The sequence below is a fragment of the Haliotis asinina genome, chromosome 11 (assembly GCF_037392515.1).
Source record: "Haliotis asinina isolate JCU_RB_2024 chromosome 11, JCU_Hal_asi_v2, whole genome shotgun sequence".
NCBI lineage: Eukaryota > Metazoa > Mollusca > Gastropoda > Lepetellida > Haliotidae > Haliotis > Haliotis asinina.
Window position 1 is genome coordinate 55612777 of NC_090290.1, and position 17790 is coordinate 55630566.

General features: G+C 42.5%; 1 protein-coding gene across 1 annotated transcript; it reads right to left on the reverse strand.

Annotated features, from left to right (window-relative positions):
* Positions 1–865: 865 nt before the first annotated feature.
* LOC137256302 (uncharacterized) lies at positions 866–10305 on the reverse strand. Its single transcript, XM_067794050.1, has 5 exons — positions 9687–10305; positions 8163–8748; positions 4256–4361; positions 3504–3680; positions 866–1401 (listed from the first exon to the last, which is right to left on the reverse strand). The coding sequence occupies exons 1-5, from the start codon at positions 10024–10026 to the stop codon at positions 1300–1302; spliced, it is 1311 nt and encodes a 436-aa protein (XP_067650151.1). The 5' UTR covers positions 10027–10305; the 3' UTR covers positions 866–1299.
* Between the last annotated feature and the right edge of the window lie 7485 nt (positions 10306–17790).

Genomic DNA, 17790 nt, shown 5'->3' on the forward strand with positions numbered 1-17790 from the left:
TGCAACTGTGACTGTGATATAAGATATTTTCACGTCACCCGCGGGAAATTGCTACCTTCTTCAGAATGTTCCAATATACTCGTTATTTACATTATTATTTATCGATCCATTGTTATTATTTATTATATGTTCATTTCATGATAGTTGCATGTAACATTTTAGCATTCACCTTGAGTGAAAGTATAAATGCTGATATGTCCAAAGTTTCAGTATTATATATATTTATCACTTGACCATGCTTGTTTCTCAGTTTGCTTTTATATACTAGTATCTTCTATCAACATTTGATGTGCCATAAGTAATGTATTTGATTAGCAGGGACTCTCTTGCTTCTGGTTTTCACAAGCAGTCATATGGAACAGCGGTAATGGGCGTGGCACACGCATGAAAGCCATTGTATTACATTCGAGGGCATTTTATTATGGAATTTCATTCGTAACTGTTAGAGTTCATTGTGAGTGGAGGATGGACATTGACGCTGACGTAGACAAAACCGTAAACCAGTCGTCTAAACCTTCAACAGTGAGGTATCACTATCAATGCAACTGTCATCAATAGAGAGCAGACGAGGTCCTGAAGGATCCAGGTTCCAACTTAATATTGTCGCAAGCCGCTGGTCTCAGTGACTATGTGCATGTCAGGAAACAATTTGTTGCAGAGTCGATGGAATATCTTAATGGCATAATATTTGCACACGCACACGCACACGCACACGCACACGCACACGCACACGCACACGCACACGCACACGCCCGTGAGCGTACGTACATACAGGTACAGATTAGAACACGCACGTATAGACACATAAAAAGACAAACGCACACACATCGTAATTAAACAACATATACCAGATTGGACACAAGGATGTGGTGCAGGGGTTATCATTTATGTTTAAAAGTAAACAGGGTGAACTGATCACAATGCAAAAAATATCTTCCATGTGGTTACACAATCCATCAATGTAAGGCGTAGGAAATTGTAGGAAAGTCACAAGAATGCACGTGCAGTGGTAAGATCATGTGACCAGTGGCTCTAGAGACACGCATTATGTTTGGGATGATTGCAAGCGCTGTGGGGAGTTTTTCTTGAGTTAACACTTGGAGATAAATATGATACACGAAAACTTTCTACTATAACAATTCATATTTTTGTTTGCACGTATGAATTGCGTATATGTTATTTTGACTAAGTCCGTGTTGAGTGTTCAAAGGCAATGGATGCCGGCAACAAAAACATATCAAACACATCTCCTCTGTACTCTTGAATTATCTTGGTCATTTGGATTACTGATGCATGCAACTACGCATGTCCGGTGACGTTCACAGCATCCAGTTCAACCCAGTGGTTTGCAGGGCCACAGTCGACGGTGATCCGCAGTTGATCAGTTTTATAAGTTGATTGCTGGAATGAAAGAAAAACGGATAAAAATAACCCTCTTCACTAAATCAGTTAATATTCAGAACAAACAGAGGGACAGTTGGGTAGTCTGGTGATGAGTGGGCTCGCTGTCGATTCCAAATATTGGTGCAAGCTTATTTCAAGTGTCCCCAAAAGTACTCTTGCAGCTTGTATGATGTCATCAGCCGACGAATGTTGTCATTCAGAATCCTATTTCACTCTTTCCTGTTTCACTGCAAGTTCTTGTTGGTTCACTGGGGTTCGTGGTCGTATGCTCACCTGGCGATTCAGTTTGTGAGCGTGCTGGCCATGGCATAACCTGGATGTTCTGGGCGCTCAGGAATTCTGGACAATTCGCGCTGTACGGGGCCTGGCGTTGGCGTGCTGCAGAAGTGTCTCCTAAGACATCATATTGAAATGGGTTGAAGAATGTCATATCTGTATCTCTAAGTGTTCAAGTATCACCAGTTCAAGTTACGACCAGTTGTGTACGTTGATTCCCACAAATGTCTCCTCACACCATTACACCATCTCCCCCTAAAGAATGCACATCCCCGACGCAGTTCGGTGCTAGTCGTTCTACCCGTGACAGTACATTTTCTCACCCGGCCATCTTTATGGAACATTGTGAATCGACTTCCGTCTGTAAAAAAACACTCGCTGCCAATTTCGTCAGTGCCAGTGCCATTTCACGCTCTGATATCTGCTGAGCGTAGCAACGTACGTCAACTGATGTCATGTCTTACAGCCACTTCCGTTTCTATGATCACCTGGTTGCGCAGATGAAGAGTACGCAGATGACTGTCTTCCTATAGGGTCATCACACGTGTCTGCCTGATCCTGGCCTGTCATTGGGTGCTGTCAGTCTACCTGTAACGCTTGAACAACCCGACGATGGTACCACGTGTAAGTTGATTTGATTACAATACGATTATATTCATTAAGAAAAAGACTGGACACAAGTTGTCCAACTTAGAAAAGCCCTCTCCCGATAATTACGACAATGTACACAAGACGCTAGGATATATACAACAGATGTTAACTGAGAAAGCGCTCTGTTTGAGAGATATAGACATGTACACATTTGAAAATATTCTAATTTTCGATAGTGCAGGGCCCTTGCAATATAAATGTTGTTGGCACCCAACTGTCTCATACCTATGGCATCTGTCCTTCCTGCGCAGTTAGCCGTGGCATACTTTCGGTAGTTTCCTGTCGGCTGAGATGTATGGCCACCGTTTCGGCCTAAAACGATTTTACTAACATGAACAACTTTGCCACAGATTCAAAATGAAAAGTGTTCCTTATTGATGGGGGAAGATGTTTATGCACACACCTTTATTGGTGGGGAGAAGATGTTGTGTACATACATGTCCTGGTGGGGAGAGTATGTCTATGTACACACCTGTATTGGTGGGGAGAACATGTCTATGTACACACCTGTATTGGTGGGGAGTAGATGTCTATGTACACACCTGTATTGGTGGGGAGAACATGTCTATGTACACACCTGTATTGGTGGAGAGAAGATGTCTATGTACACACCTGTATTGGTGGGGAGAACATGTCTATGTACACACCTGTATTGGTGGGGAGTAGATGTCTATGTACACAACTGTATTGGTGGGGAGAACATGTCTATGTACACACCTGTAACGATGGTGAGAAGATGTCTATGTACACACTTGTATTGGTGGGGAGTAGATGTCTATGTACACACCTGTATTGGAGGGGAGAACATGTCTACGTACACACCTGTATGGGTGGGGAGCAGATGTCTGAATACACACCTGTATTGGTGGAGAGAAGATGTCTATGTACACACCTGTATTGGTGGGGAGAAGATGTCTATGTACACAACTGTATTGGTGGGGAGAAGATGTCTATGTACACACCTGTATTTGTGGGGAGAAGATGTCTATGTACACACCTGTATTGGTGGGGAGAAGATGTCTATGTACACAGTTGTATTGGTGGGGAGAAGACGTCAGTGTACACACCTGTATTGGTGGGGAGGAGATGTCTATGTACACACCTGTATGGGTGGGGAGAAGATGTCTGTGTACACACCTGTATGGGTGGGGAGGAGATGTCTATGTACACACCTGTATGGGTGGGGAGAAGATCCTGCTGGAAGTGATGACAGAGACTGAAGTCACCTGCCACAACACATCCCAGCTGGACGTAGACGGGTTCCGAGCAGACACCTCCTTCACTCCTCCAGCATGGAATGTCTCGTAGATGTCTACCTGGGTGATGTACAGCGACTGGGAGAACTGAACCTGAACAGGTATAAATATAACAGCTTATAGAGACGCAAGAGAGTTAATTGAAACTGATCTCGTGTAGTACATGGAAGTAGTGCACAATGTGAACAGTGGTTCCCCATATCATTGACTGACGTCATTACTCTGTATGGCTGTACTGAGGATCGTAAATGCATAAATTCTCGCGTTTTATGCAACTACTTGTATATTGTACGTGTGTCAATTTCAATACGTTTTCACCTTAAGATCGTGTCATGAGCAGTAAAGTGCGAAACACGATCACTGATGTATTTATCAAATCAGGCGTCACAGTAATATCTCTTTTGTAAATATAGAAAAACATTTCAAGATAATGGCTCGTAGGAAACACATGGAATTCTGTTTAACAACAACCCTTTAGAAAACGTTATGGACGGCACGTAGAGGTACCGGCAACGTTCCTCAGTAATTCCCTTTACGACCTCGTCAGCGCCGTGTGTTTGGTACTAGATTCACCTACTTCTATCTACTCAGTACCGGTGGCAACATTCCTCACTTTTCTCCCTTTACGACCTCGTCAACACAGCGTGTTCGGTACTAGATTCACCTACCTCTATCCACTCAATACCGGTCCACTGAGCTGATGCCCAGGCATCAGGGTCATCACCATAGGCGGGGTACACATCCGGGGGTCCAACTATCTTTTCAGCACTCCACCTAACATTAAACAAAAATTCGGAATCCCATTGCACATCCTCGAGTGAGTGAGTTAATACTTAAGGTGGCAATATGTCAGACATATCATGACGAGGACAATTTATTAATAAAGATGAATTCCACATGCAAGAGAAACGTCTGCTAAAACCAGTGTCGATTAAGTATTGCTGAAAATAACATGGGTATTTGTATATGAGACACTGACAAATAGTGATGACACAAGCTGTTCGGGAAAAGGTAAGCACATAAGCACGCCATAAACACATGAAGAATAAACTGGATAGATCAATATAAGGACTGTGTGTTGGTGCCTGAAGCGTCAAGTTCAGAAACAAACGTTTGATTCGTATTTAATCGGGTGAAATCGTCATATATCACGAAAAAAACATAATCTAGGTTATCATGCTCGTGTGTTTGGGAATGGTTAATATCCTGCATTAGGAATAAACATATAACCGCTTATCGGGCCATGTCCCCCGCTGTGATATTGCTGGAATACATGTATTCCTGAAAGCGGCGTTAAACCATACGTACTCACTCACTGAAGTTGCCGTTTTATATGTACAACATTTGCCACAGAGAGAGGTTTGTTTGCTTGTTTTTAACGCCACGCTCATCATATGTGACAGGGTTCCGTAAACAGTCGAATCTGGACGAGACAGTCCAGTGATCAACAACATGAGCATCGATGTAAGCACATGGGATAAGATGGCATGTCTCCACCAGATCAGAGAGTCTGACCAACCATGACATTAGTCGCCTCTTATAGGACAAGTGCGGGCTGCTGAACGTCAGTACTAGCTCGAATCCTGTTGGGGAGGAGAGAGAGGTAGCACTTGGAGGTTCGAAGCACACGCCAGTAATCAAGCACATCCGTAAGCAGGCGAGATATGAAGGACGCTCTATGAGAGGCAAGTAGAACGTTTTATCCAGGGAGACTTGATGAACAGTCAAAATGCCGATGACAGACAAGAAATTACTTGCGGAACGTGGTCTTTCTTTCCGTGAACACCTAATGTCTCGAGTAGTGCTGATACTGACATACAGCAAGCGATACCACACATCATGATACTGAAATTTTAGTGACGGAGATCTCTTGCCAAAGCATACGATACGATTCCCGATATAAGGGTGGCGATACGATACATATCACGATACTAACACCAACAATAAAACAATGTAAGATCAAAACAAGACAATCTTTAAGTATTTCGTCATATGTGGACCTGCGAAGGCCTTCAGCAACCCATGCTTGCCTTAAAAGATGACTATGCTTGTCGTAAGAGGCGACTAACGGGATCGGGTGGTCAGGCTCGCTGACTTGGTTGACACATGTCATTGGTTCCCAATTGCGCAGATCAATGCTCATGTTGTTGGTCACTGGATTGTCTGGTCCAGACTCGATTATTTACAGACCGTCGTCATATAGCTGGAGTACGGCGTGAAACTAAACTCACTCACTCGCTCACTTCCGTCTGTGTTCTTCAATATTCATTCCGAAACGAGATAGCTGAGTTTACACACGGACTTTATGAATGTTATTAATCAGGATCGATTAGTCGTACCGTATCGGCGGTGTATGCATCGTTGGGTATCGATTAGTCGTCACACCAATGAATTTTTTTGGGCCATTCTAAGACTGTTTGTCCTGTTCGCCTGAAACTGGATATTCTGCCGATATTAAATATCTATACCGGTATGTTATGTATCCTTGGCTACACATATTTTTATTCAATGGTTTATGTTGATATTTTGAACTATCGGAAATGACATGAACATTGGCAGAATCCGGTAAGGTGACACACGTCCGCACTTACAAACTTTGAACCAATTGAATTTGTGCACGATAATAGTTACTGTAGTAGCTTGCGTCCCAACACTTTCCGGTATTAATCAAATTATCTAATGTGCATCTTTCATTGATTTCATCGGCAAGGGATTATCACGACAAATATCCTTTATAGACCGTACTAGACTTGATGTTAGATGTCTTTATCATCTCTAACATAATGCACATTAACATCCGTTCGAGCTGTATCCATAATTCATTTCCCAAATTAAATCTGTCTTTCCCTTAAGACAAAACGGAACATGTTTCTAGGATAAGTGAAGATTAGGTATTCTTTTGCAGTGACTATCTATATTATTCTGTTCTTCAGCCTGCATGAGAGACAGATCAATATGAAGGTCCGGGCGTCAGTTGCGTGAGCAATGACATCGCTAGCGAATACATTATGGGATAAGACCTATGATTTCCCATCCTCGATATCTCCAGGCTATACGTTCCGATAAATCTCCACTGGATGCATGAACGGCTCGGCCCGATGCTTTTATCACCTGCCTTGGCAGGTTTTTTTTATCCCATCAGGTGTCTACGCTGGGAAATTGGGTATACTAGTCACAACGCACTTTCGCTTTTTAAATTATCTACCCTATTAAACTTGGCAACACAAATGATGCAGATGAACTCTGAAAAGGGTAGATGGTGTCCTAGCATATGGGGGTTTTTTTTGTTTTTTTTATAAGTTTCGGACTTGACAATTTGTGTCAATGACCCCCCAAAACCTGAGCAGCACTCCGAACAAACCTTCACAGCTGCGATCGCTATCTTTGTTGAGATTGGCAAGACCGGTTGTAACGGAGGCTGTATGAGTATGTGGAGCCAGCAAAGGGGGGTAATAAAATTATCGGGATGTAGATGAATCAAGCGTATTGTGGAGATTTATCGGATTTCCACGAACACCTGGCTTTGTATACTTTCGGCGCAGCAACTCGGTCTTTGGCGATTTAATAAAGTGCATCCCCTCGAAAGGCCTGTGTGCATGCCTCCCACACACATCGGAAATGTGGACAGAAGCATCTGATACTCGTGAGACATTTAAAATAAGATATATTCAATGACGAGTGCGTACTTGTCCTGTTTTCGATCACGTCGCCGTGATTTGGTGATGCACCTTTGTAGTTTATATAATAAGGGGGTTGGATAGTAAACCGGGACTTAGTTTATCGATTTGTCGGACCCGCGGTGGGCGCTTATGCAGGTGTCATCACTGACTTTCAGTGCTCCGTTCATATCATTTCCTCACCTGTTTCTTTTAACAACAAAAAAATCGGTTTCTGATTGTAGTCCAGATTGATGATTTTTGCCAGTGACGTTCAATATACCAAACAGCAAAGAAAATGCAAATTTCGAAAAAATGAAATATCTCAAAAGTAAGCGTTCTTGTTTATGTCTTCTATTTAAGAGCTTAACAAAAATCAGAGTTGCATTTCTTCCACTGTTCAGTATATTTATACAAATCAAAGCCATCAGTCAAAGCCCTTTGTCAACGGATGGTAAAGTCAATATATGCCGTCTCATGGTCCTGTTAATAAATCGGCTGCGGAAACTGTCCTATCGGTTATTGGACATATTGGTCTTATCATTAAACGTCCATTGGTTGGTTGGTTTTTGTTTCAAGCCGCACTCAGAGGCTTTCCAGCTATATGGCTGCAGTCTGTGAATAATCGACTCTGGACAAGAGAGTGACGTCATCTGTATCATGAGCATTAACCTACGCAGTTAGAATACAATGGCATATGTCAACAAAGTCAGCGAGTCTGACCACCCGTTGATGACTGAAGACCAGTTCTAACCCGCATCTTCATTGGTCAATAGTTTACGACCTACTATACTGTAACATAGGAAGTACGAATGATACGAGAAAAGTTACGAAATTTTATGCTTACGAGATATTTGTGAAACGGAGTTCAGGTGTGTTAAACATGTATATGTACTCACAGTTATTTGGATGTACTTACCGGACGGCCCTATATTGAGATGAAAAATCTACAACAGAGTCCACCCACAGTGAGATCGGTGCAGGTGCTGTAGTTACGCCTGTAGTTGTTGTCGCTGTAGTTGTAGATGTAGTTGTAGATGTCGTCGAAAAAGATGTTGTACTTGGGATGGTCGTAGCAGCAGATATCGTCGATGGAGTTGTGGTAGGAATAACAGTTGTCTCAGACGTCACTGAAGTAGTTGCAGAAGTTGTCGTTGTTGGGAGTGTTGACGCAGTTGGGACACTTGTCGTACTAGTTGAAGTGGTCGTCGTTGCAGATGTCGTCGTCGATGAAGTTGTGGTAGAAGTAACGATTGTCTCAGTTTCAGATATAACTGAAGTCGTTGCAGAAGTTGTAGCTGTGGAAGTTGTCCCCGTCGTGAACGCTGTCGTTGAAGTAACCGTTGTCAGTGCAGAATGTGTAATTGTAGGATCTGTTGATGGAGTAGATGGGGCAGTTGTAGTGGTAGTTGCAGGTGTCGTAGTAGTCAATGCCGCCATCGAACTAGTAGCGGAGGTTTCAGTTGTGTTTGAAGTTGCGGCAGCCCTTGCGTATGTGCCATTGCCTGTTACAGTGGTAAATACATGTACATGTGTGGACGAGGTACTCGAAGTCGTTCAAACAACGAGTCCAGTATTGTCTCAAATGTTCAGAACTTGGTCGCAAATGATGTATGCGGTATATACTGAACAAAAAAAGAAACTTCACACATGGCGAAAACGATCGTTCTAAAAAATGGGCAGAACAAGGTAGTTGATATCGTCCAATACCGTGACCTAACCTAACGCATCCGTTAATTTCAGCTGAGGGGTGCATGCAACACGTTCTTATGTCAGAAGCGCCACCGCAAGTGAACACGTGTGCAGACTTTGCTGGTGATAAGAACATTAACTTGAACAAATCTTTAAAGATACTATAACAGTGACGCCCGACCCCATCCCCTTCCCACCCGTACTCAAGAAGCAGCATCCGTCCTTGCATGAAACTAGGACACGTACCCGTGTGCATCAATTGCCCAAAGTTAGGATGGCCAAATCTGGCAGTGCCATCTGCGCAATCGCATCGTCAACCAGTATAGCACTGCTTGAGCGCTGTCCATCTCCGTATTTATTTTGACCAAATTCTGACACAAGTAAACGGTAATGAAAGCGTATTCGTGGGCACAATTCGACCAGTTCCGGAAGCAGAATGAAGTGAACACGTCGGGTGTGACTAGCCTGGACATTCAACATCAAGCGTATCTCCACCGTGTTTCAGTGTCCGTTCATTACGCTCATTATCCACTTTATCTATCCACTAGCAGCATGCGCTCTGCAAATTAGGTATGTTTGCGTCCTAAAGTTACATGTGAACATCGTTCAGTATACGTCATTGTGATGTAGACATGTACCAGTAACAGATCATTGTAGCGTTTAGTATAAGAGGAATTTGGGATTTTAATCTGTCATGGGTTCCTGGCACGCTAAAGGGACACAACTCTACAGACCAAAAAGAAAGCCTTACCTGGAAGGTTGTATCCAACCCATCCAGTCTCTGACGTGAGATTTAACTGAGACACCTGTTGTGAGTTTAGAACACACTTCTGAAGTTTTTGGTGATAGAAGAAAGCTGCACAGTCGTCCATGTTGACACAGTCCACAGCACATTCGGCTAAACTGGAAACTGTCGTCGTGTTTAGTATACGGTGTAATGACCTCTCTCCTGATGACACATTACTTAGATCGCGTATAGAAATATCAACACAACCATTGTAACTGTGTGCTCTTTCCATTACACTCCCCATCATCAGAAGCATTAATACACTCATGGCTGCAAGGTCCTGTCTTGAGGTGTAAGATACCATACCTTTCAGTTCTTTTAAACTCCTGTAAACAAATAATGCTTAGCCTTGGCGTTACGCCAATGCGTCTCTTGACTTTTCTGACATAGTTTGTGGATTAAAATCCTGTCTACGGCATTCACACCTAGACCAGACACGTCACTGAAAAACTACACCTGTGTCACTTAACCACGGTTCTTTGGGCTTGTAGTTCTCGAAAGTTGCCAGAACACGACATATGTTAAAACAGATTCCAACCAAATGCAAAATGGTCCAGATGCGTGGAAAGCTTTGACTGAAGGTAATATTGATTGGTGAGCTGCTACCATGCCATGTCATGCAACGTTTTTATCGACCCTCACAGATCTGAGAAGAAAGGACAAAGCAGGTATCCAACATGGACGCCTCCATAAACAACTGATTCATGACAAGAACCCGGCCATCGTCTTTATGTGATCAGGCAAATCATTACCTGTTATTTATGCAAATCTTCTTATTAGCAGATGGAGGAAGTGGAGTTTGTGGGACTGGAATCAATGTACGCATGACTTACAAGAAACAATAAGTATTAGCCACTGAAAGAAGTTGCAGGTGGCACATTATCTATATCTATACGAACACTGAAGTTTTTTATCATTTTATTAGAATGAAATACTAACGATTCTGATAATAAACGTAGTCTTGGTTCAGCGGTGCAGGACAGAGTTGCACAAAACCCGGTTTGATCTTGACTGTCGTGAGCCCACCGCGTTAGACAGACCATCCTACCAATACCATCCAGAAAGGCTTGCTAAAGTGCTGTCCGTCCTCTCATATGTAACTTCAACATTTGGTGGGTAAACATTCAGAGAAGAAGTAAACATCCCCATTGACGCCATTTGCGTTTCCCTGACTGATCTGGCTCTATATCCACGTCGGAGGCCCCCATGAAGAGCCACCTCCTCGTGGTGGGTGCTGGGTAGCGCTAAGTGCTCTTCTCCCGTGTGGACCCGGGACAGAATGTGTCCACAGCACCCCATTGCTTGTCGTAAGAGGCGACTAAATTGGGCAACCTGTTTGCCGTTGGTTGCGTCCCGTGTCGGTGGAGGACGGTATCCTGGTGGTTGAGGGCATTTGGGCTTTTAACTGCGTTCCATTGCCCAACACACCACTTTGGCCCTTACGTCACCTAGACGGGTGGTTGAATGGGCCCGATTCAACCAATCGGCTGGTCATGCCAAGCCCTGTGCATGGATTGTAAATATGTCATTGCACAAATTTTATTTGGACTTTTAATTTCGGTCTTGGCTGAATTATTCATTAACTTTTCTGGTTTTGGAATGTATTTTTGAAGTTCTGAACTTTGCCTAGAGTCTTATGCCCAGAAGGCGGTGGCTCCTGGGCCAATCTGGTGGATTAATTATTTATAATTCTTCTACTGGAGTATATCATCCGGGTATCCTTGGTGCTGCAAGCTGGAGGCCCACTTGCTTTAGCATTGTCCTTGTGATACTCCATGGTGGGTGGGGAGCTTGGATGATGAACCGTGTTACATTAACCATGGCTTATGAAATCCCACCAAAGAAAACAAAACGTCCACTTGATATTAACCCTGTTGATACTGACCACAGACCGTCTGCATCGATTGGGTATTGGCCACGCTACCTTGCAATTGAAACTCCTGACAAGAAACCCATTACAGTTGGACCGTTTCGCGGTATCTAAGGGTATTCAAGGTATTGCTGGGGATGTTAAAAACATTAGACGCTTATGTTCGGGTACACTGCTAGTTGAGTGAGAAAAAAAAACAGCAAGCAACCAATCTGATGAGTATTAAATCTTTCGTGGGCCTTCCGGTCACGGTCTCAGCTCACAAAACCCTAAACACAAGTAAAGGTATTGTCAGAGATCGTGATCGACTGTTTGCAGATATGTCAGAACTTGACATAGCCTGCGAAATGAAAGATCAAGGTGTGCTTTATGTCAAGCGTTTTTCAACCCGGAAAAATAATGAAACTATCCAAACAAACACCTATCTGTTTTCCTTCTCGTCTCCAAATGCTCCGGAGTCCGTAAAGGCAGGTTACTGTAACATCCAAGTTGAAACCTACATCCCCAACTCGCTCAGGTGTTTTGAATGTCAGAAATATGGACACGGTGTATCTACCTGTACATTGTCTGTTGTGTGTGCTCACTGTGGTGAGAAGACACACACAACAGAAGATTGTGACAGTGATTTTACAACAATACACCAACTGCTCAGGCGACCATTCATCTTCCTCGAAACAGTGTCCTATTTGGAAAGAGCAAATGGTGATTAACAGAATAAAGTTTACCCAAAATATCTCTTTTTCTGGAGCAAAGAAACTGGTGAAGAGATCTGACCTAACAGAAAGTTATGCTACAGTAGCAAACACATCACCTGTGTACAGCTCTAAAATAACAAAATCATCCACAAGCTGCCAAACTACCTTGACTTGGGTCAGTTGCGACTCTCCACAGTTTTTGTCCCCCTGCTATATCACCTCAGACAGTGGAATCACTTCCTAGTACATCAAAGTCTTCTTCGGATCACAAATCATCATCATCACCATCTTAGTCATACTCAAAGTCTCAATCGACAACTGATAGTCTGCAAACTGTTAAAAGTAAACCTAAGCCTAAGTCTGATGCTTCAAAACAACAAAGTGGCAGAGCTCCTAAAGGGTCACAAAATAAAATTCACGTGTTCAATAAATATGGGTCTCTCGAGGACATGGACGTTTCAGAAAACGTCCATTCTAGGGCACATAGCTTGTCGCCCTCCAAAAGAGTGTGGGGTAGATCCCCAATAAATCCCCCCAAAATAATAGTTTATTCCAATTATATTGTACAGTGGAACTGCAAAGGACTGAGGACTAATTTACATGAATTACAGCTATTAGACCAAGATTTTACACCTCCAGCGATCTGTCTCCAAGAGACATATTTAAAGCAAACAGATACATTTGACCTTCGTCATTTTAATGCATATCATTGTTTTTCACCTCCGGGTGATAGGGCCACTGGCGGATCATCCATTCTAGTCAGACAAACGGTTATTCAAAGCCCTGTTTCACTTATTACTAATATGCAGGCTGTTGCAGTGAGAATTACTTTACATGTAGCCTTTACGCTATGCTCTCTCTATATTTCGCCGTCTTCAACGTTTGCCAAAACTGATCTTCAAGCTCTATATGACCAACTCCCGCAGCCCTGTATTATAATGGGAGATTTAAAAGGACACAACCACTCTGGGGTAGTGTAACTACAAACGCTAAAGGTTAGTTGTTGGAGGACTTTTGTTCTGACAATGACTTATGTATTTATAATGATGGTTCCAACACATATTTACACCCTGGGACAGGGTCCTATTCTGCTCTTGACTTGTCACTCACAAATTCAGAACTACTCAATGAATTTGAATGGTCAGTCCACGATGACCTCTTTGGAAGTGACCATTTTCCTACTATACTAAAATCTGTAACTCCATCTGATGTTCCTCCATCATCAAGGCGGAATTTTAAAAAGGCTAACTGGGCTTTATATGACACACTGTGTGCTGAGAAACTTAAACCCGAACGTTTTATTGACGTTCCTGGTGCCATTAACTGTTTTTCTGATGAACTGAATTCCATAGCTGAAGAGTGTATACCAAAGTCCTCAGCAGTTCCACATATTCGAAAACCATGGTTCAGCGATGAATGCAAACAAGCTAGGAAGGCAAGGAAAAAAGCAGAACATTATTTCCGTCGCCATCCTATGGTGCATAATTTAGATAAATTTTAAATTTGAAATGTTAAAGCTCGGCGTACTTTTAAAAGGAACAAACGCCAATCTTGGCAAAATTATGTATCCAAAATACATTCTCGGACACCTATGTCCAAGGTATGGAACATGGTCCAGAAAATGAAAGGTAAAGGTACTAAATCTAGTGTCCATCATCTTAAACATGGAGATCAATTACTTACTTATAAATCAGATATTGCGAATAAACTGGGCGAAACTCTCGCTAAACATTCTTCCTCTTCTAATTATATACCTAAATTTCAGCAATATCAAAAACAACAAGAAAAGAAAACTATTAATTTCAATTCTGATAATGGGGAAAATTATAATGAAGCGTTTTCTATTCATGAACTCCATATTGCTCTTGATCAAGCTCATGACACTGCTACAGGAGCTGATAACATACACTATCAACTATCCTGTTTAGAGACGCTCTTATCAATTTTTGATGATATTTGGACTTCCGGGAAATTTCCTTCTTCATGGCGTGATGCTATAGTAGTACCGATACCTAAACCTGGACGTGATCCATCCAATTATCGTCCGATTTCATTAACTAGCTGTGTTTGCAAGACCATGGAACACATGATAAATAATCGACTTGTTTTACAGATGGGTCCAAGGATGGTGGCGCAGTGGCCTGTGCCACAGTCATTGGATCCAGAACAATATATTCTAGATTACCAGATAATAGTTCTATTTTTACAGCTGAAGCTAACGCCATATTAACAGCTCTTAAATATATTCAAAGACACCCTGAACGTAAACAATATATAATCTATTCAGATTCTCTTTCTTGTCTTCAAGCGATTAAAAATTTGTCATGTAAACATCCACTTTCAATTGACAGTATTGAATTGTATAATAATTTTGATACTGGCCAATACGACATCGTCGTCTGTTGGTTACCAAGCCATGTAGGCATTTCAGGTAACACAATGGCCGATCTTGCTGCCAAGACAGCACTCGACAAATCTGTGACACCACTTCTTATCCCATACTCTGATTACAAAGCGAGCATTAGAACTTATATACGGGATCTGATGCAAAAGAAGTGGGACACTCAAGTAGATATAAATAAATTACATGAAATAAAACCGTATATTGGTAACACATACTTGGGCTGTCAGTCCAGATTTGAAGAGGTAATCATGCGGCGATGTCGTATTAGCCATACTAGGTATACGCATGAATACCTTTTAAAAGGTGAGGAACCTCCGTTTTGCATCCCTTGTGATGAGAGAACCACGGCCAAGCATATCCTGCTTGACTGTGTTGAATTCTCATGATGGAATTCTCATTTTAATTAATGGTCGTTTAGATTGGTAACTTGAATTGTTAGTGGCTGTACCCTCAAAGGTGGTTGAAGTACCGTAAAATTATTGTCCTCCTGAGAGGGTACGTAAGTCCCAAAACATTCCATGTAGGTTTAGACTTCCACTGTTCTTAATCGTAGCATATGTGTATTTTTAATTTTTGGCTAGACATGTACAAACAGCTGAGGGGATGATGTAAATCCAGCTAGGATCCATGCAGGTTTCAAAGGTACTGTAAGTCCCCATGGTCCCTAGTATAGTGATCTACTTTCAGTTGTTAGCAATCTATAGCCCATTTTTATATTGTATTGTCCTCTATAGATATATTGTTTTAGGTATAGTTACTAGTTTTATATTCTACTCTGTGATATTCAAGCTGTTTTACTGTCCTTCATTGTCAGGTTTTATAATAGACATATATTTCATTTTAGTATTAAATGTTTTCGTCACGATATGGCTGAGATATTGCCGATGTGACGTTAAATATTAACTCACTCACTCACTCACTCCACGTCGGAATTTCAAATGTGATTGGCTAAATGACAACAAGTTAGTATGACAAAGATCCTTTTTAACTCAACCTTTCGGTCTACATATGATCTGATGTTGTGTAACTACCAAATAGTCTATTCTGTTTCATTTACCTAGCCACGTGAACTTGACACGTGAGATAACAATTTATGCTCAAAATGTACGTGCATATAGTGACAACCCTACCAATGAAAGCAAATCCGCAACTTATGTTTGTTTTGACACAATCGCTATGGCACGAATTACGAGTGACTAGAGGAACGAAGTCTTCGGACGAAGACGTTTCGGACCTTTGGCAATTTGGTCAAACCGCCAATCATTTCAATGTTCATGCTAGGACAATCTACCAACGGCAAGAGTAGTATAAGGTCAGTAACAGCATCCATATCCAAGTGGGCGACCTTCAGTTAGCATCACAACGGCAAGACAGACAGTTTGTGTGCAACCATCTGCAAGATCGCTTCCCTAGACAGCACGCCAGACCATTGGGACTCACAAAAGACCCGTCAGTGTCGAGACAGTGAATCGACCTTTCCGCGGAAGAAACTTCTGCTGTCACAGACCATATTGTAGTCCTGTCCTCTCTGCTCATCACCGGCAAAACCGACTTCAGTGAGCAACTCAGTATCAAAATGGGCGCTATCCTCAATGGAGGGGCGCGGTGGGCGAGCTGGCTAAGGCGCCAGGCTAATGATCCAGCGAGGTTGAGAGGTATCGGGATGGAGCCCACCTGTGACCGGGTGTGAAAACCTTGGAGTCACCTTTGTGTGCAGACTCCTTCAGTGTTGTCACAACCCTAGGGTACAGTACACGACCCTGTGCAATTTAAAGACCCCACTAATTCGTTGGTATATGATCAGATAGTGGTCATACGAATATATCCAAACACCTTGTGGATACTGCAACGTGCAGTGAACTTGGACAAAGTACAGTGACTATGTGCCCCAGTCCACCCAGTTGTTAATGGGTACCTCGTTCGGATCATAAAGCCACAATAGCTCGGTGCGACTAGTGGCCGCAAGAGTTGTATACTCCCCAGTGAGTTGAGACTGATAATACGATGTGCTGTTGAGATTGACATCCAGTGATCGAGGGAACAAAATACCAGCCCTTTGAGCATGCACTAGAGCGTGGATGCATGCGCCATATAAATATCCTATATCCTTTTATCTCATGAAAGCTGATATTGTGTTTCAATAGTCGATGGCAGAGTGAGAGTATGGTGAAGGCATGGGAACTGTTTTCCAACGGGTGTACTGCTGATAGAGATTCATGGGGTGGTCCAAGCATCATGGTGTGGGGTGCAATCGGTCTGAACCAGTTATCTGACACAGTGATGTTCCAGGATCTTGGTCCAGGACGAGGAAATGACGTGACAGCTGCTCGCTATATTGACCAAGTCACAAGACCCCACGTTGTACCACAGTTTGGGTGTTACAGAAATCACATCTTCCAGCAAGACAATGCTCGTACTGGACTTCGTAAGACAACACGGCATCCAAACCGTACGATAGTTAGAATTTAAGCCCAATGGAACACATCTGGAACGAGATTCAAAGACCTCCAACCATGGCGGACAACTGCGGCTGTGATCGACCAGGCACTTCACAGAGCATGGACCCACAAGCCAAAGGCCTTCATCAAGGTGGCAATTTATTCCAAGTGCACGTGATGGAACGCTTTCATCGATGTCCACATACAATACAACTGTCAAGTTTGAACTTAGTCCTCTGTTTTTATTGTTATTGAGACTGAATTAAAGTGTGTGCTTCAAGAGACCAATGTCAGTGTGACCTTCTTATGTGGTTCAGTATTGTGTAATGTGTCGCAACGTAAGGTAATGTAACATGTCGTTATGTAACATAATGTAGAGTGCCTTGAAGTAACGTAATGTAACATGTCGTAATGTAACATAATGTAGAGTGCCCTGAAGTAACGCAATGTAACACACTAGATCGACGGAAACAGCATGCCAGACCATTGGGACTCGCTACGACTTTCCTTGTTTTCGTTTCAATCCCTCGTCACAGTTGTTTTACCGCTTTACGTTGGTCTATTTCTTTCCACCGAAACAATAACATGTATTTCATGATCCATGCTCACTTTCTTGTTTTTGTTACAATAAATCTTCCTGATGCGTCGTTACAATCTTTAT